The sequence below is a fragment of the Arachis stenosperma genome, chromosome 2 (genome assembly GCF_014773155.1).
Source record: "Arachis stenosperma cultivar V10309 chromosome 2, arast.V10309.gnm1.PFL2, whole genome shotgun sequence".
Taxonomy (NCBI): domain Eukaryota; kingdom Viridiplantae; phylum Streptophyta; class Magnoliopsida; order Fabales; family Fabaceae; genus Arachis; species Arachis stenosperma.
The window spans coordinates 90,249,183-90,269,603 of record NC_080378.1 but is presented as its reverse complement, the minus strand read 5'-3'; the positions used below and the strand labels follow the sequence as shown (position 1 = coordinate 90,269,603).

General features: G+C 32.6%; 1 protein-coding gene across 2 annotated transcripts in view; it reads right to left on the bottom strand.

Annotated features, from left to right (window-relative positions):
• Positions 1 to 14,587: 14,587 nt before the first annotated feature.
• LOC130960221 (probable 2-isopropylmalate synthase) overlaps positions 14,588 to 20,421 on the bottom strand; it is a 32,471-nt gene continuing 26,637 nt past the window's right edge. Inside the window, exons 8-13 of one of the 2 annotated variants that reach the window (XM_057885559.1) lie at positions 19,778 to 19,811; positions 16,735 to 16,809; positions 16,282 to 16,365; positions 16,026 to 16,163; positions 14,981 to 15,126; positions 14,588 to 14,772 (exon numbers count right to left, since the gene is read on the bottom strand). In XM_057885559.1, the coding sequence (XP_057741542.1) occupies positions 14,685 to 14,772; positions 14,981 to 15,126; positions 16,026 to 16,163; positions 16,282 to 16,365; positions 16,735 to 16,809; positions 19,778 to 19,811 (565 nt within the window). In that variant the 3' untranslated portion in view covers positions 14,588 to 14,684. Of the gene's footprint in view, positions 14,773 to 14,980; positions 15,127 to 16,025; positions 16,164 to 16,281; positions 16,369 to 16,734; positions 16,810 to 19,777; positions 19,812 to 20,421 lie in introns of those variants that run through there. The other variant, XR_009079033.1, reaches the window with a different exon arrangement.

The following is a 20,421-nucleotide window of genomic DNA, read 5'->3' as shown; positions in this document are numbered from 1 at the left end:
TGAGTTTGTGTGTTTTTCTGTGATTTCAGGTAAATTCTGACTGAAATTGAGGGATTTGAGCAAAACTCTGAAAAAGGCTGACAAAAGGACTGCTGATGCTGTTGGATTCTGACCTCCCTGCACTCGAAATGGATTTTCTGGAGCTACAGAACTCTAAATGGCGCGCTCTCAACGGCGTTGGAAATTAGACATCCAGGGCTTTCCAGCAATATATAATAGTCCATACTTTATTCGAAGAATGACGATGCAACTTGGCGTTGAACGCCAAGTACACGCTCCTTTCTGGAGTTAAACGCCAGAAAAACGTCATAATCCGGAGTTGAACGCCCAAAGCACATCATAACTCGAAATTCAACTCCAAGAGAAGCCTCAGCTCGTGGATAGATCAAGCTTAGCCCAAGCACACACCAAGTGGGCCCCGGAAGTGGATTTATGCATCAATTACTTACTCATGTAAACCCTAGTAGCTAGTCTAGTATATATAGGACATTTATCTATTGTATTAGACATCTTTTGACCACTCTAAGTCTTTTATCATTCGGTCACTTGATCATGGAGAGGGCTGGCCATTCGGCCATGCCTGAACCTTCTTTTACTTATGTATTTTCAACGGTGGAGTTTCTGCACACCATAGATTAAGGGTGTGGAGCTCTGCTGTACCTCAAAGATTAATGAAGTTCTATTTTCTTTTATTCAATTCTCTATCTTATTCTTATTCCAAGATATTCATTCGTACTCAAGAACATGATGAATGATGATGAGTTAGATAACCCTCATTATTATTCTCACTGATGAACGCGCGTGATTGACAACCACTTCCGTTCTACATGCAACAAGGCGTGAATGTGTATCTCTTAGATTCCCCAACAGAATCTTCGTGGTATAAGCTAGATAGATGGCGGAATTTGTCTGGATCCGGAAAGTCCAACCTTGTCTGTGGTGTTCCGAGTAGGATCCTGGGAATCCGGAAAGTCTCACCTTGTCTGTGGTATTCCGAGTAGGATTCCGTTCATGAATGACTGTGACGTGCTTCAAACCTGTAACCTGCTGGGCGTTAGTGACAAACACAAAAGAGGGATTCTATTCCAGTAGGGGAGGGAACCAACCGGTGATTGGCCGTACTGTGACAGAGTGCGTGAGCATTAGCTTTCACTGCGAGGATGGGATGTAGCTATCAACCATGGGTGATGCCTCCAGACTGGTTAGCTATGCGAGTGACAGCCGCATAGGATATTTCCCCGTGAGGATTGAAAGTAGCCACAGCTGATGGTGAACCCCTATACAAAGCTTGCCATGGAAAGGAGTAAGAAGGATTGAGTAGAAGCAGTAGGAAGGCAGGCGTCCGAGAGCTCTACAGCATCTCCATTCCGCTTATCTGAAATTCCCACCTATGAATCTACATAAGTATTTCTATCCCTTTTTAATTAACTTTTTTCTATTTTATTTAAACCCATAATCCAATTTTAATCTCCCTAACTGAGATCTGCAAGGTGACCATAGCTTGCTTCATACCAACAATCTCTGTGGATTCGACCCTTACTCACGTAAGGTTATTACTTGGACGACCCAGTACACTTGCTGGTTAGTTGAACGGAGTTGTGACTTCAAATAAGGACAATTATTGAATAAATCCAATTACAATGAATCAGATCAAAGAACAGTGATCACAATTTCGTCCACCATTCATGTTGCTGAAATTGTTTGCAAAATGCTTGATTGTGAAAATAATGATGTTAATTTGGTTTGGATGAAACCCTTCAAGGGTGGCTAAATCCGAATTTCAGGGGAGACTCCATTGAAATTTTTATAAGATTTTTATTTAAATAAAAAAATTAAAATTATGTTTTCAAAATTAGAATAAAGATTTCCTGCCTCATATATATTTGTTTGTCATTGTTTAATTTGTTCATTTATTTTAACGTTTGGTTGATATATTAAGTTATTCTTTAAGTCGTTGGATCGTAAGGCGACAATGGGAGAGACCTTCAAGTATACCCATACTTTGAAGGCAAACATGGAGAGATTTGCTGACAAGTGGTCAACGGCCCATTATGTGAGTTTAAATTCATCATAAATTTTAGCTTCATTTAGTTTAAAGTCAATTATTTAACTATTATCCTAATCACAACTAATGTGTGTGATGTGGGAAGATTATCAGCAGAGGTTAGAGGCCATGACCCATCAATCTCAGCCCCCTGGTGGAGCCGACGAAGCCGGCTCCAAGACCTCAGTTATGGATTTCGACAGGATTTAGCGCAAGACCGCCTCTAAACCCCACAAGAATTGCTACTTTGGGTTAGACTCATTCTTTTTTAATGGCCTTCGCTCCTCTGCATTGGCTACTTCCTCTGCCTCTGCCTCTGCCACCAGCCGTACTGATCCCAGGAAGTTATCGATCTGAGGAAGGAGGTGCAGAAGCTAATACAGAAGCTTCACCAATAGTCGAAGCAGTCTGAGCAAAGGTATCGAGATTTTTGTACGTGATGCCACTAACTCGGACCTGATGGAGAAGCTGGAGCAGCTCGAGTGACTGCGACAGCAGATGGAGGAGTACAGCTAGCAGATGCGCGCTGGAGGCAGTAGCGCTACTGGTTCTAATGGCGACGCTGTTGGTGGGGCACCAACTGCTGCACCTACTCCGCCGCCTTAACAGGGGGACCACGACGCCACCACTGCTGATGACGACGATTATCATGATCTGTAGAGGTTATGGTTTTTCGCATTTTTGTTTGTTTAGGGTACACTACTCTACCTTTGTGACATTTTGTTGTCTTCATGCCATTTATTCTTAATAACATAATTTGTTGATTTTTGCTAATTTTAGATTTGTGATAACAATTTTGTTAACAAGAGTTTTTATTTGATTTGACTGTCAATTATGGCTAAACTATGCTAAAAAAAAAAAAAAAATCCTACCGGCGCATGTACCGTCGGATTAATCTGTTTTGGTGCCATTTGAAGCAAAATGGTGCCAAAGTTACTGTTGAATTAATCCAACGGTAAAAATCAACCCAGGCTCAACAATCCATTGAAAACACTGATGGAAAGACCGCCAGTAATTAGCATCAGATTAAAAAATCTAGCAGTAAGGGGTTTTCGCTGCCGTTTATATCGCCAATTACAGGACGATGGTAAATCTGACGGTAGTTAGCATTTTTCTTGTTGTAGTAGAGGATGTGGGAAAAGATAAGTTATATGATTTTCCTAAGCAATATGTAAGACAAACAATTTTAGTTATATCAAACTTCAGAATACAATCATTTAACATTCTGACTAATATAGGAGATGAAGAATGTCCTAGCCTTTTATGCCCGATTTTGGCATTATTTGTGGCATAGCTATCAACAAGCATTGCTTTAGTTGGTTGAAGAGCAAGGGTGAAATTTTAAAACTTATACAGTCCATTCTCAATTGAGCTAAGGAGGAGCAATTCCTTAGTCTCCTAGGATTTGACACAACAAAAGTCATCATGGAGCTCAAAGAAGACTTTCTTATCTTTTGCAAGTTTATTAACACTAATCAAGTTCTTAGTAATATTAGGAACATGCAACAAATTGGCTAACGTAAACAATTTTGTGCTCAAATCAGATTTAAATAAAGAGTTTTTAACATGAGTTCTTTGCAAACCTTAACCATCTCCAATCATGACTTGATCTAAACCATCATAAGTTGTTTTCTGCATCAGGTTGTATGGATCGGGTGGCATATGGTGCGTAGCTCATGAGTCTGGATACCAATTCGGATCACTCAATGTAGAGGGAATTGCTATGGCATTACTTGTAGCCATGCTTGCTCTTGGACATGGTGTAACAGCCCAGACCACCCGCTAGCACGATATTGTCCGCTTTGGCACACAAGCCCTCACGGTTTTACCTTTGACGATAGGGATGATAGCCGAAGTCCCCCACACTCACTCGATAAAATGCATCATGCTAGGGAGAGGTATCCACACCCTTATAAGGCATGCTTTGTTTCCCTCCCCAACCGATGTAGGACCTTACAATCCACACCCCTAAGGGAGCCCAGTACCCTCACTGGCACATCAATCTGGGCTCCAGCTCTGATACCATAATGTAACAGTCTAGACCACCCGCTAGCACGATATTGTCCGCTTTGGCACACAAGGTCTCACGGTTTTGCCTTTGACGATAGGAATGATAGCCGAAGCCCCCCACACTCACTCGTCAAAACACATCATGCTAGGGAGAGGTATCCACACCCTTATAAGGCATGCTTCATTCTCCTCCCCAACCGATATGGGACCTTACAATATGGTATCAAAGCCGAAGCCCGGATCGATGTGGCAGCGAGGGCGCTGGGCTCCCTTAGTGGGGTGGATTGTAAGGTTCCATATCGGTTGGGGAGGGGAGCGAAGCATGCCTTATAAGGGTGTGGATACCTCTCCCTAGCATGATGCGTTTTGACGAGTGAATGTGGGGGGCTTCGGCTATCATCCATATCGTCAAAGGCAAAATCGTGAGGCCTTGTGTGCCAAAGCGGACAATATCGTGCTAGCGGGTGGTCTGTCCACAACCTTATAAGGCATGCTTCCTTCCCCTCTCCAACCGATGTGGGACCTTACACATGACCTTTGAAATTGTGCATTCGGATATTGTCTGAATCATTGTTATTACCCATTGACTCAAAATTTCTTGGTTCATAACTATCATCGTATCTGTACCAGCACTATGCAGCTGAGTGCCCTAGCTTGTGACATACTTGACAAGTGATTCATGGTCTTGAAAATCTATTTCCTTTTCCAAAATTGCCTGTTCTACCTCCTCTATCTCAAAAAAGTTTTGAATCTACGTCCTCTAAAGCCATATTGTGTATGTTGCCTCTAAAATTTCTTATTATTTTGACCCTTATAGTGTGCTATGTTTGGCTAAAGAGGGTGACGCGTAATGACGGACCCAGAAAATTTTAGGAGTGGGAGCAAAAATATATATCCTAAAATAAATTTTTTTTAACATTGCTAATTATACTAAAAATATAATGGAGATATAAAAATTAAAAAGAGTTAATGAATATTTTTATTCTTAAAATACTTTAATTTAATTTTGATATACTATCAAATTAAAAATTTTATGCATTTATTTAATTATGTATTATAAATAAAAAATTACATTTTATATTCATCACGTAAATAATTATCTAAAAAATAAATATAATTAAATGACTATGTAAAAATATATACATATTTTAATATATCAAAATTAATTTCTATGCTTTTAAATAATTATTCTACTACTTATTATAATTTTCAATATTAATTACCTCTCATTCAATTAGAAAGTTTATTCGTTATGATATTTATGACATAAAATATTCTTTAATTTAAAATAGTTGTCATAAACAAGATTATTTAAGAGATAAAATTAAAAAATTTTATATAATATTAAAATAAAAAATATTAATTAATAGATAGATACTATTTTTTTATCTTAACTACTTTTTGAAGACAAAATAAGATACAGGTAATTTTACTTATATTTAGAGAACTGAAATTTTATTTGGTAATTAACTAGTTGATTAGTTTTAAAAATTATATTATCATTGTTCATTAATTTTTTTATTGAGTTTGTTTATTTACTTATTTTTAATTTTAATATTAAATTAAATTTAACAAAATAAATATAGTTACAGGTTAAATTTAATAAAAAATTATTTTTAACAAGAATCTCAAAATAAAATTTTATAAATTTTTGTGGGACAAAAATATAATTACACTAGAATAAATATATTGATTCATATAATATTTTTTTTACTTAGTGGGGGCAAGTGCCACCCTCCTCATGAGCCTCGGTCCGTCCCTAGTAACGCGTTTTTAATTAGCCACCATTTTGACACATGTGGACCTTTGTTAGCCACAAATTTTGCCATTTGGGCATGCTCTGTTTTGTGGCAAAATGAAACGATCCATAACAACTTTTGCTTTTGCCACGCTTTACCCGTGGCAAAAATGGAGAAAACATGGTTTTTTTAGCCCAATTTTTTTTCGTGGACAATGTTAATTGTTGTTTAACAACAGTTTTTTTTCGTGGCAAAATAAAAACATGTAAAAAATAAGGTTCAACTTTTACCATGCTTTATTTGTGGCTAACATAAGTAGACTGGTTTTTTTCATGCTTTTTTGGTTGCCAATATTGATGGGTTATTTAACAACACATCATTCTGTGACTAATTAGATGTTTTTAGTTTTTTTTTTGTAAAAATTAATTTTTAGGTATTAATTGCTAATTTTTTTTTGAAATTATTTTCCTTCTATTCATGTGTGTGTATATATATATACTACTATTTTTAAAATATTTTACATTAAGAGATACTATTAAATAAACAACAATAATCAATAATAAACCACAATATATAACAAACTAAATAACAATGGTCCAGAATATGCATTGTTCATGAAACAAATTAAATCAAGCATGTTCTAAAATTCTATATGATAACAAATAAAATTATTTCTAATAACGTGGTTTAAACTAGACATATCTAAAAATTAAACAAACAAGCCATGAGGTACGCTAAGTCTGACTAAATGTGTGGCACATCACCGGAAAAAGTAGGTACTTTATCACCATACTTTTGTATTAGAAATGTGTGAAGTGTTGCCGCTTGATCCTTAGCTTGTTGAAGTTGCCTCTTTAAATTCGCATCATTCTATTGTGATACACTGCTAGAGCCACCACAATTTGCAACTCCAAGGATACGCTTTGACTTACCAAAACCACTAGGACATATAGTATTACTAAAACCACGGACTCGCTTACCATTTTCAGGACCACAGACTTTTTCAATTGCATACATTTGAGGGAACACCTTCAGTGACAGCACACTTTTGATCTTAAGGAAAATGCTCTGATATTTGTTCCTACATATATAATTGATGCATGAGCATATTACTTGTACCCTTTTTTTGTTTATTTTCTAGCTGTTTTTAGTTAAAATTTATTAAGTTTTATTATATTTGACTGCAAAAAATCCTCTTTTGATGCTACTTTAAGTCGTTTAGTGTTTTTATGATTTTAGGTGAAATTTGGAGAAATTTAGCAGAGTTTAGAGCAAAAACAAAGGAAAAGAGTTGAAGCCCCCCTCTGGGCGCTAAACGCCAAGCTTAGCGCCAGCAAGCTTCACAACCATGCACGTTTCTTCCCCCCTTTGATTCGAATTGAAGGCCCACTCTTGGAGCATCTCTAGTTGGACCTAGCCTTTATTATTTATTTTTTATTTTATATTTGTAATTTTTATTTAAAAATAATATCTTTTAGTTTTAGGATTTTTATATTTCTATTTTATTTTATTAGGTTAGTATAAAAGGAAAACGATCCACCCTTTTTGGGGGATCGGACTTCCGCACTTTTCAGAACCCAAGTTTTTCTTTGTAAGTCATGAGTCACTAAACCTTTTGGTCAAGGTGAGGAGTTCTGTTTATTTCTATGGATTGAGATTATTACTTTTATATTTTAATCAATATACTAATTCAGTTTCAAGGATTACTTTCGCACTTAATTTTATGAATCTGGGTGGAATAAAAGTATGACCATTATTCTAGATGTGTTCTTGTGACCCTTGGAAGAGGTCTCTCACCTAGACACAACTTGAAAGTAAATTCCACCTAAATTGCTAATTACATGAACTAATTGAGATACGTGACATATAATCCTATTTGCTTTGGGTAATTGGGGTTTTTGTGGCTATAAACTAGTTTTGAACTTAACCCTCTAATCAAAATGAAGTGACCACGACGGTGGCAGTTAATGAAGGTTAGAGGAGACTAAATCACTAAAACAGTAGGGTTTAGTCATTTACAGTTTGCCATGAAATGAATCATGCATTGTTAAAATAGTTGGTAAGAAGTTTTAATCCAGAAAAGTAAACATCCCCGATACCTTAATTGTTTTCTCTTACTGTTTTTACACTATACATCTTAATTGCTTTCTTTACTCTTTGGTTTATTTTTCTATGCGATTTCAACTACCAACCTACTTCTTTATTCACCTAACTAAGCCAATCAGCTAACCATTGTTGCTTAGTACCTCAGCTCTCGTAGGATTGATCCTCACTTACCTGAGGTATTACTTGGACGACTCAGTGCACTTACCGATTCAGTTGTAGAAATCCTAAATTCCGCACCAATAATACTACTACAACTACTATATATGCCTTGCCTATTGTAAAAGCCGATTAATTAATGATAATTAACCTATAAATAAAAATTTATTCTAGAAAACCAAAATGTGATTTTTATCGCTTAATATGATAGAGGAGATTGAGACGAGAATTTTGATACCAATTTTATAGAAATCGGCCCAATATTGGACCGAACGGGCCAAACCAGGCCAACCAAACCCATATTGGGCCCTTGGCCCAACCAAACTAAACGTAAAATAACCTAAAACAGCACTTTCTCTCCTCACTTAACACTCATTCACGCAGAAATGAAAGCAAAAGGGGGAAGAACACTCTCTCAAGTTCTAATCCTTGGTTGATCTTCAAACTACCATAACTTTTTATCTAAAGCTCCGATTGCCGAACCGTTTGCGGCCACGCGTTCACCGTGACGAGCTCTACAAAACACACTACTTTGTTCTTGAGGTAAGCCACGATTTTGGTTCAGTTCTTCATTCCTTAATTTCCAATTTCAAGGAGAAAAGTGTTGAGATTTTGGGCTCTTTGATGTTATAGGACCCAACTCTCTTGAAGGAGAAGATTAATCTTGTCTCCTTGAACCTTGGGTTTGGTAAGATTCTCAACCTTAGTGGAATTTATTGTTCTATGATGTTTGGGTATTGAGTTGTTGTGTTTGGATATGATAATTGTGGCATAGGTAGTGTGTATTTGAATATTGAAGATTGATTGAGATTTTGGAAAGCTTGGAAAAGGGCTTTGGTGTGCTAAAAATCTGTTCTTTGAGGTTTTGAGACCTTGAGAGCTTGTAGAAAAGTGATTTGGAAGTGCTCCGGTTGAGCAGGGGAAATCAGCTAAGGTATGGTCTCGGTTTCTTGTATCTAAAAGGTAATGTGGTGTGAAAACTTAGGCTAGAGGCCCTAAGATAGGAATTGAATTGTTGATGTTATGAATGGTTGTGATATATGGTGTGGTCATATATGTGATCATGAATATTGATGCCTTGATGGTATGATGCATGAGAGATATGCATGTTGTGATATATGCTTGATGATTGATTGAGGTTGAATTGTAGGTGAAACCATGTTGATGGTGAGTATGATATTGATTATGTGTAATGATGGTTAATTAGAAATGGTGTTGTTGGAAATTGGTATGAGGAAGAGTATATGACATGAAAATGTGTTGAGATTGAGTTAATTGGGTGGGATGGATTAAAATGATAGGATGGTGTTTTGTAAATTTTGGCAAAAATGTTAATGTATGAGTTGAGGAGACTTGAGGTTGATTTTTGGTATATCTTGATTGATTTTAAAAAGGGTTGAAATTGGTATGTTTTGGTTGATTTTGAAAAGGGTTGGAATTGGTTTGTTTTGAAAATAGCACTTTGTGGTTTTGTATGAAAATATGGTTTTTGGGCATACTTTGACGGAGCATAACTTGGTCTCCGGATCTTCGTTTTGTACCAAACTTATTTAGAAATGAAATTGGATCTGGGATGTTTATGACATTCAAAGAATGGGTGAAAAATGATTTGAAACGAAGAAGTTATGTCCATCGGAAGATTGTGGTTTGAAATTGTGAATTCTACAGCTTTTAACTTAGTAAAAATTTTGGCAGAATGCACCCCCACGCGTAGGCATGACTGACGTGTATGCGTCGTTTTTGCTATCCACGTGTGTGCGTGGCCGACGCGTACGTGTCGGTGTGCCGCACCAAATGCCCAGCCAACTTCCCGAGAGTTGTGCGAGAATTGTGCTGGTTTTGTGCATGGGGCACAAAACGCACCCACCCGTAGGCGTCACTTGGCTTTTCTTCCATCCACGCGTGCATGTAGGCGACGCATATACGTCGATGTACTTTTTGGCTTTTACACGTGTGCACATGGGCGACACGCACGCGTGACCTTGTTTTCTCTCCGAAGTTGATTTTTGAGTTTTCAACGCCAAATTTCATACTTCTAAGCCTCCGATCTCACCTCTTATGTCTCAAATCATTATGATATGCCTAGCAATGGGAAAGAAGTTAGGGGGTGTGGTAACTTGTGAATGAAGAAAGAGGAGAACTAATGATCAATGATGATCAAATATGATTGTAAGAGATACGGAGGATGGCGATGGAAGTGCTTTATGTGCCATGAGCGGATGGGCTGTATTTGTTAATAAATTGGCTGGTTCTGGATTGAACTATGAGTCGGATGGCTGAGTTATTGCCGAGTTATGGCGGAGCCATTATTGAATTATGGCTGAGTATAATTGCATATATGCTTATTGAATGAGATGTGAATGTTGCACTTCCACTATCTGAGATACAAGTTTCCCTAGGTGAAAGTAGTGGCCAGCCACCACGTACTCTAGGTGGAGACTCGATACTCTGCTGACCCTATGTCGTAAGTGTGGTCGGACACTAAAAGTTTCGGATGAGCTCGCCCCCGTGAATATACACCAGTGAGGGTGTTGGATATGAATTGTGAATTATGTTGGGTATAACTCGAGTTGGGGATGCACAACAGATGAACAGTCCAATGGTTAGCTACCGGAACTTGTCGGGTTGGCTTTATAACCGACAGATGAGACTCATCAGCCATTAGATACTTTGGTTTTATGTTTTCTCTTAGATACTTTTTCTCCACTAAATAATACATACTGTTTTGACTCCTCTTAGAGGTGACTTTGGAGAATAGGTTTTGTATTTCACCCTTTCGGGTTTCCTTTGGATTTCTTCTTTATATATTTACATGTATATATTTCTATGCTTGGACCGGTTATCTTCGCAACCGGATTTTGAGTTTTGATATTCCTGTTTTTTACACTCTTTTGTATATATAATCTCGTGTTAGTTTATCCTTTATCCGTTACGTTTTTGACCGGAGTGTTGCATCTTTCAGTTTAACGATTTTGTTTTATCCTTTTTCCCTTAAAGGCTCCTAGTTATAATAATTATTCACACTACTATACGTACTAAAATTTATTTTTAAAGGTCGTAAATCGTAATACCTTGTCATATCTGTTTTATGACTTAAGCATAAGACTCAGTATGGTATGGTGTTACACCTATTAATGGCATGAAATAAATATAGATACATACACTATAATACTACTACTACTATATACGCCTTGGTTATTGACAACTTTATTGATGATTCGTCGTGATCGGTTGGTTATCGATAGCCAAGTCGTCTTTAAAATATGATCATCTAGACGAGACATTTTTTGACGAGCCAACTTTATGATGAATGAGCCGTTAGTAACATCCCCATATTTTGTCATCATTAATTAAGTAAAGGTGTGCAATGCCTGAGCCATCCCTAATCATTTTCTTCTTAATATTTAATTTTTTATACATAGTGACGACTAAGCAGTCAGTAATAATTATATTATTATTTTAAAATATTAGAAATAGGTTATCGACGGTCAAGTCGACTACAACATATATAATCATGAGTGTTGGCTAAGTTGTCTTTAATTGTTATATTCTTTATTTTTTTTAAAATATCAGAAATTCGTTATAGACAACCTAACCATATGTAACATTTATAAATATATATTTTTTATATAAATTTAAATTTAATAATTTGCACAAATTACTATAACTAATAACTAGATCGTTTGTAATATAAAAACAAAAAATTTAAACATTGTGTCCCTATTTATTATTTTTTTTTATTTCTTGGTTTTCTTTACATTTCTAACATCTTTTTTTCTCTCTTTGTCTCTGAAATTTTCTTTACTGTTTTTTCCCTTGTCAAAGCATCGCTCTAGATTCTGTGAGCACCATTGTGATTGTGGTGTTTTCCTTCAATTTAGTGATTTACTTTTTTTATGATCTAATTTTTTCGATAATTTTGTATGGATGTATTTATTTGGCTTTTTATTTATTTATAACAATCATGATCTTCAATTGAAGTTTTTTGGAGAAGTTAGTTCTCTTGGAAATTGTGTTTGCAAGTACCAATGAAAGAGTTTCACAAATTTTTTTTCAATAGCTATGTAGTTAATGAAATTAATTAAACTTATTATTATTAAACCTTGTTTAAATTTAAAACTAGTAATTTATTATTTAATATAAGTGCAACTAACTTATAAACTGAAACTATTTATTTTGTGAATTATTGCATGTTTGAGATAGAGACTTGAACCTACAGAATAGGATTGTAAGATTGAGAGGTGAAATGATATGTATAGAAGGTGTAGAGATTCTTTTCGTTTGTCTGTTGAAAAAATTTGTGTATGCTCTATTTTTTATGTTGTTAATAAGGTGATTACGTTGGTTAGAAATATAATAACAAAGGTAATTATATATTATTTTATATTTGTTTAATTAAATATTTTAAAGTAATAATCATAAACTTGAAATAAGATGAAATTTAAAAAATTTATAGTGTATTGTTAGGGTGGTTATAAGAACCACTATTAATATTTATTATGAAATTTACCCAAGTTCCGTGTCTTATCTATGACTTTTAGTAGGACCAATTTAGGATAAGATGTATTTATTTATAACTTTATAATATTTAGTAATTTAAACCTTTATATAAAGTAATAAAAACTCTATTATTATTATTATTATTATTATTATTATTATTATTATTATTATTATTATCTGTTATATCTTAGTTGTTATTCAACATATAACTTGGCAAAATAGAAAAATATTTTGGTTTTATACATCAATAACCAACAAGGAGCATATTATCTTTCACTTTATGTTTATTTATATTTAGTTCGGTAATAAAAAATTTCTAAACAAAATTTCATCTACCAAGATGGTTATAAAAGGAACATTGCAGATTCAGAAGAACTTTATATTCTCTACATTCAAAATACAATTTGACGGTCCAGTTGTTGATGATGAAGAAAATCGACGAAAAAGTAATGGCTTGCACTGTTAGTTTTTGATTTGTTGACTTTTTGAAATTTAATAAAAATTGATGGTACCGAGCGTCATTGATAATTTTATCAATAATATTAACAGCTAGATCGCTAATTTAATTATTAAAAATAGCAATGGCTTGGCTATCAGTATTTATTGACAATTCAACTATTCTGTTTTTTTTATTTTTCTTTATCATTTTTAACTAAAAATCGACAACTTTGCCGTCAATCTTAATATCAAAATTCCTATATGTCCAATTATTTATTAATGATTCCATTTGAAAATAATTTATAGATAATACATCAATTAAGCTTTTAGAAATAGAAACAAAATTTATATTCAATATGGCAATAATATGTCCAAATAGTAGAAATAATACTCAATTTGGTCCCTAAATTTACATACGAGCCTCAATTTAGTCCGTAAAGTTTTAATTACCTTTATTTAATCCTCAAACTTTGCGAACATGACTCATGTTAGTCCTTGAAACAATTTTCAATGTATACACATTAATAGAACGCTGTCATGGACAGACGGATGCCACACTAGACTCTGTAAAATGATATCATTTTGTTTTTGACACTTAAATAACCAAAAAACATCATAAGTGGTGTTTATTAAAACTTTACCTAACAAAACAAGTGATGCGACATTATTTTTGAGCTATTTGAATGCCAAAATCAAAATTACATCATTTTACATGTTTAAGTGTGGCATTTGATTGTCTATTTTAACGCTCCATTAATGTTTTTTAACTAAAAATCATCTCAGGGACTAATGTGAGGCACGTTTATAAAATTTGGGGATTGAATAGAGGTAATTAAAGTTTGAGGGACTAAATTGAGACTCGTATACAAATTTAGGAACCAAATTGAGTATTAACTCTCAAATAGTAAATAGTCCGCTAATATAAATATTTCAAGATAAGAGATAAATAACTATACACATATTAAATAATTCACAAAGAAATAACTCAATTCACATTTAACAATCAACTAACAATATAAATCCAAAACAAAGTAAATAACTCTACTTATACTCATCTAAATAGCCATCATCTATGTCATAAAGGCTGAGAGATAATATTAATAAATGCATAAATAACTAAAAATGCATCATTCTTCAATATAAAAAAAATAAAAGATGACTAAAAAAATAAAGGATGTATCTGCAAAAATTGACACAATATGAAATATGATACATGATATATGGTATCATTCCATTCAGGTAAAGGTAATATAACAACAATTAAGTGTAAAAAATATCAACTATGCTAGGTGCACCAAAATTAGTCACTAAAATCAGCTACCAATATAGAATACACATGAAAATACAAAATACACACTAAAAATGAGTTAAACTACACAAGTTGGCTGATTTTAATAACTTACTTTAGTGTGCATATAGTATTTTTGGTAAAAAAAATATACGCCAATGAAGAGTTAATATATCTTTTAATTTTTTAGTTCTTCATAGATTAACACAAGAAGATTTAAGATACAAGATGTGTTATGATAGGTAACTATTTTGTAGTTTATTTTTTGAAATCACACGCACACGCACATTATTAATACTTACGAGATAAATTCAAAGGAGTAAATGTTTATAATGTAACTATAATATCTCAACTCTTAAATGTAGAAATTATAATAATTTTATCAAACATTATTATATATAAATTATTTCTTGGAATCCAACATCTTGTTCACAGCTGCAATATAAGCTTCAACACTGGAAACAGCAACATCTATTCCTGTTCCAATTCCACTATACATAACATCATAAAAAAGAAAACATTATGAGTGTGAATGATTTTAAATTGTGACTATAGTCATAATTCTAATTACCTTGTATGTTATGCAAAAAGAATATATATATATATATATATATGCAATAGTTGATTGATGATTATTGTAAAGAACATATTTGACAAGTTAAAGTAATAAACATTTGAATTTATCATAGAACTATTTACCTAAAAATTGGTTGAATACTTTCTTCAACTAATGAATGAGTAGATGTGTGGTTATTCATTCTACAAATGCTAACATTTGTAGTGATAACAACATTAACATCTTCTATCATTGTAGTCAATGTATATTGAACAAGTTTTATAGCTTCCTGCATAAAAATTATCATAAAAATTTATTCTTGTCATTTTTCAGTATTAAATACAAAAATATTAAAAATTAGAGTCTAACAAAGCATTCAAGTATTAACTTTCAATCTTATAGCTAGCTCGCTCTCTCTCTCTCTTTTTTCTTCTAAATGAATCCTCTAAATGTCATATAATTCAGTAAACTAAAAATGATCAATTTATTAAAATTAGAGACATGTATCTCCAAACTAGTGAACAATTATGTTAAAAAATAATTAAACATGATTTACCAAAAGAACCCTATAACAAAAAAAAATGAATACATATTTGTATCTATACCTATATTATCATATGTGTCAACTCTCTTTAGTATATTATGACTTACTTTTTCTATAACAATGACAATTTCGGAAACAAGAAAATAAATTCATGATCATTTCAAAAGTAAATAACATATATGTATTCAATTTAATTTGTAGATCTAATAGGATTTATTCATATAAAGTTATGCTAAAAGCTATACAAATGGATTATTTTAATGTATCTTAATTCATACATTATCTTTCTTGAAAGGTCAAATTAACTATTTACACAAATTAAGAATTTTGTCAAAAGCTTCTTGGATTATTTAATTTGTTAGGTATATCTCATCCTTTTAACATTTAATATACGTAATCTTAGCTAATGATAATCATTCTAATGAAGTTTTATAAAATTACAGAAGTTGTTTCAATCGACATTCTCAATCTAATCTATGAGTAAAATGGACTAAAAAATATAGTTAATGCTCTTTTCATTCATCTATTATTCACTAAAAATCTTGTCTCATCACAAACACACCAATTAAAGATGAATCATTAATAATAATTATAATTTTTATTGTAGTAATGATAAAAATACTCAATTGAGCATTATTTCAAACCTTTATAATAAGATTCACTGCTTTGAAAATTGAATCTATTGAACCTGAACCAACAGAACAAGCAACATGTATGCCTCCATCAATGGTATTATTGAGTCTAACAGTTGCTGTTGAAAGACCCAAAGTTCCACAAGTCACCTACATAGTACATACATTAACACATTTTAATTTAAATTAATTTGTTCCATTTTGTCAAGTTAAATCCTTATATCAAACACAAAATTTTTTTCATATATATATATATATATAAACCAACCTGTATGTCACTAAGTTTCCAAATAGATTTCACTTGAGTAACTTCATTTGATACCAATGCTCTAAGGTCCACATCAGTTACCCTCTTAATAAACCAAATATTGTAGTTAGATAATAAGAAAAAAATCATTCAATAGGTTAAAATTTTACATTGAATACTTTTTTAATGTATTAGGTTAAAAAGAGTGTAGTAACTTAATGGTTAAATCTCTTACATCATTTATATGTCCACTCTTAAAATTATAGTATATTTGTTTGGTATATGGTGAAACAAAATTATTTTATTGTATTAAAGTTTAAAGCAAATATCAAATAAATCACGTACTTAAATTGCAAATAGATGATTGTCATCAGTGCAAGTTAGATCTAGTTAATAATAATAATAATAATAATCATCATCATCATCATGCAAAGTTGAAATTAGAAAAATTTTAAATATATAATTATTATTTACCTTTTTTTTGTCGGCTACTGCTTTAAATTTCCAAAAGACACTATCAATTTCATTTTCTTTAAGGTGATAACCAAGCTGAAATCAGAAAAGACAACTAACTCATAAAATATAGAAAAGACAAAATTAATATGCCATTGAATATATATAAAGCAAAATCACTAGTTTTTTTTTCCAAAACAAAATTATATATGCATGTCATATTTTTTTATTGAGTTATGCTACGTGTATACCAAAATTAGCTACCAAAGTCAACCATCAGTATAAAATACATGTTGGAATATAAATACACATTGAAAATAAATTAAATCACACATGTATTTATGCAAAAATACATTGATGACTGATTTTAGTGACTAATTTTGGTGTACAAATAGCATTTTTGTTCTTTATTTATGTAAATCGTGATAAGGTCGTAGTGTATGTTTGATAGCATTTGTATGTAAATCACAATATCCTACCATAGTTTACGTTTCAAAATTTCAAACCCAAATGCACAAGTCATGCTAGGATGTTAATAGTGTGTAGAAAAATGTAAATCCACTAACGTACATATCTCATGATACCCTACCATAATTTATGTAGAAATAAAAAAAATACTCAACACCATCCAACCAAGATTTACACTCGAGATAAGTCTTTATATATAATTATGCAATGAAACTATTTCAAAATATTATAGAGTGGAAAAAAAATATTTGAAATTCTATTTGTGTTAGTCCATACTTACATAAAAATTAGAAGTGATTGCTCTTTCGGTGCTAGCTCCTAAAAACCCACATATCGTGGCTACACCTCATGACTATCATATTCATGTGGTGCTTGGCTCAAATTGTGCTGAAAAATGGGATGGTGGAGTCCATTTCAATGAGAATTGACCTCTTCTATATCTTGTTGGGGCTTTGTTAAGGTCAACATTAAGATCCAAAACACCTTCTCAAAATGTGGCATGTAACCATCAATGACACTTACAAGTTTTTTAAACTCCATAAAGAACTCTCATCTAGTACTAAATACTTGCTCTAAATCTCACGAACTTGCTAATCCTAAGAATAGCATAGAGTTAAAACCTCCTGGATAACCACCCTATTCCAATTTAACCTACACCTCTAGCTCCTCCCACCCCGAACTTCTAATAGAACCTCCATCACCCTATCCTAGACCTTTCTTAGAATGACTCATGCACCATCTTGAACCTCCTCAAGAACCCCCACACCCCACCTAAAAGCTCCTCCCAATCCTTCTACTGTCTCCACCACCTTCTTCTTCTCTACTGGCTCCATGTTTATTTTCCTCCACATTCCTACAACTATGTTGGTTAGTGCGAGTAAAAGTTATTTGATAATATTCAATTGGCATGATGTCTAGTCCTTGCTATTTAGCTAATGTAGTAATCTGATTTCGGACAAGAGAATTTGTAATTACTCTAGCCTGTCGAGGGTCATCCAAAAAGTTATCAGCAAAAAAGAACCATAATCCTGCATCATGTTACCGCTAAAGATATTCTACTGAGGGTCAAAGATCAATCACTAGTTTAAAGTATAACACCTTTTATCAAATCTTCTTTGCTAACGTTCATGCCACGTAATAAATAAATCTCGAAAAAACTATGTTAGTCTTTAACCATCTTTTGATAATAAAAGTCAATATTTATGGCTAGTATGGTGCACATCCTCAATCTTGTTTTAGAACCCAATCGACCTTATGCAACTCAACTGAAGTAAAATTCATCAAGATGGTCATCGATTTCCGAAATGCCATGTGTTTAAGCTCGAGGATACCAGGATGAAAATTGTTGTATAACCTCGTGGTTCTTACAACTTATTCTATCTGGAAGTTTCATATTAGGTAAAATTATATAAATATACTGCAATAAAGTAAATACAAATGATAGTGATCTTTAATTAAAATAATGCCCCTTACCTTGAGATAAGTGACCAACAGACAAAATCAAAACCTCTAGGCTTGATTTTGAAAAGTTACCAAATGTCCAAGACTATAACAATGTGAGCATCTTGACCAGGTTCATAATATTTCAATTCCCAACTAACACAAATACCTATAACTAGGGTATAACCTACCTACTACAGATATGACACTAAATGATTATGCATGATAATCTTTTGTTGTCTTCAAACACTCTGTACATTGAATTGTTTTGTAAAAACTAACAAAAAAATTTTAAACATTGGAATAAAATAAAATAAAATAAAAATATTAACATCCAATATCTAACATTCTTTAGTTTGCTAAACCAATACAAAAGCCTATTTTTATAAATAAGTGAAAAATATGTTTTCACTAACTTTAGATACTAGATTTGTTAGAATGGTAAAATATTTTTGAATTGTACTAGAAAAATAACACGTTATATTCTAAAGAAAATTCAACTAAACATACATATAAATAAAATAAATTAGCCATCAATAATAAAAAATAAATATGATTGTAAATTCGTTGTCAACTATATGTGCTACTTTTGTTTCGCTGTTTAGAGGCAATGCAAATACCCTAACACCCAAGAAAAACGTATGATTAAACGAAACAAACATGCATTATATCAAATTAAACTCCTAACAATATATAACAATGACTGTGGGAGTGTGTACTTAAATTTTGCCAGGATCCTAGATATCCCAATTGCATAAAAATTGTGCTAGGGTTTCGGGTATCCCAAATGCACAAAATTCTCATAGGCTGGTGTGCTTCCTCATTTTCATGTAAATCGCTATAATTTACCATGATTTTACGTGTTTCTACGCACTATCAATATGCTAGCACTATTTATGTGCATACGGGTTTAAAATTTTGAAACAAAAATTCGTGTCACAGTGCCACAATTTACATACAAACACTATAACATACAACCTTGTAGCACACTTATATAAATAAAGACATAGAACATATGCACATGTGATTTTATTTTTATGTAAAAAAATCTTATATATATATATATATATATATATATATATATATATATATATATATATATATATATATATATATCCAAAGAGAGTGAGAGAAAGAGAGAGAAAATATAATGCACCTCTTCAAGACGCTTCATTAAGCCTTGTCGTCCACTGTATCATTGAGGGGAAAAAGAGAAATATTAAAACATGAACAATAAAATTCACACAAGAATAAAATTCATGTGCAGAGTAATAATTAAAATAATGAGAATCTAATTAAGATTGCAATTGATTCGAAAAATTGTTTTCATAGTGGTTTTGTTTTTTGTACTTATAGGTGACCAAATAGTTTTTAGCCAACACAGAATTAATATATTTTGGAAAAGTATAGGTAGACAATGAAAATACTAAACAATGTGAACAATGGGTATATCGAATGTTCATTTCACTAAGTGTGCGGATGGTTATCCTAATATTAAGATTTAGGTGGGTAATTTGGGGGTGTAGTGTGTTTTTATTTTATTGGCCAATTTTAGAGCCCATTGTTCACATTGTTCACAAAAGCCATTGTCTACCTAGCAAATAGAACATTTTGAGTACCAATAGCAAATAGATAAACCAATAGAAAAAACAATAAAAATAAAAATACGACAGAAATTTCAATTAGTAGTATGTTATTCATTTTAAAATAAAGGCGCATAAATATCTAAAAGAAAATAATTCATATCATATATTTAACGTAAAGCAAAGTATACTCATTCTTTTGTGCACATATATGTGT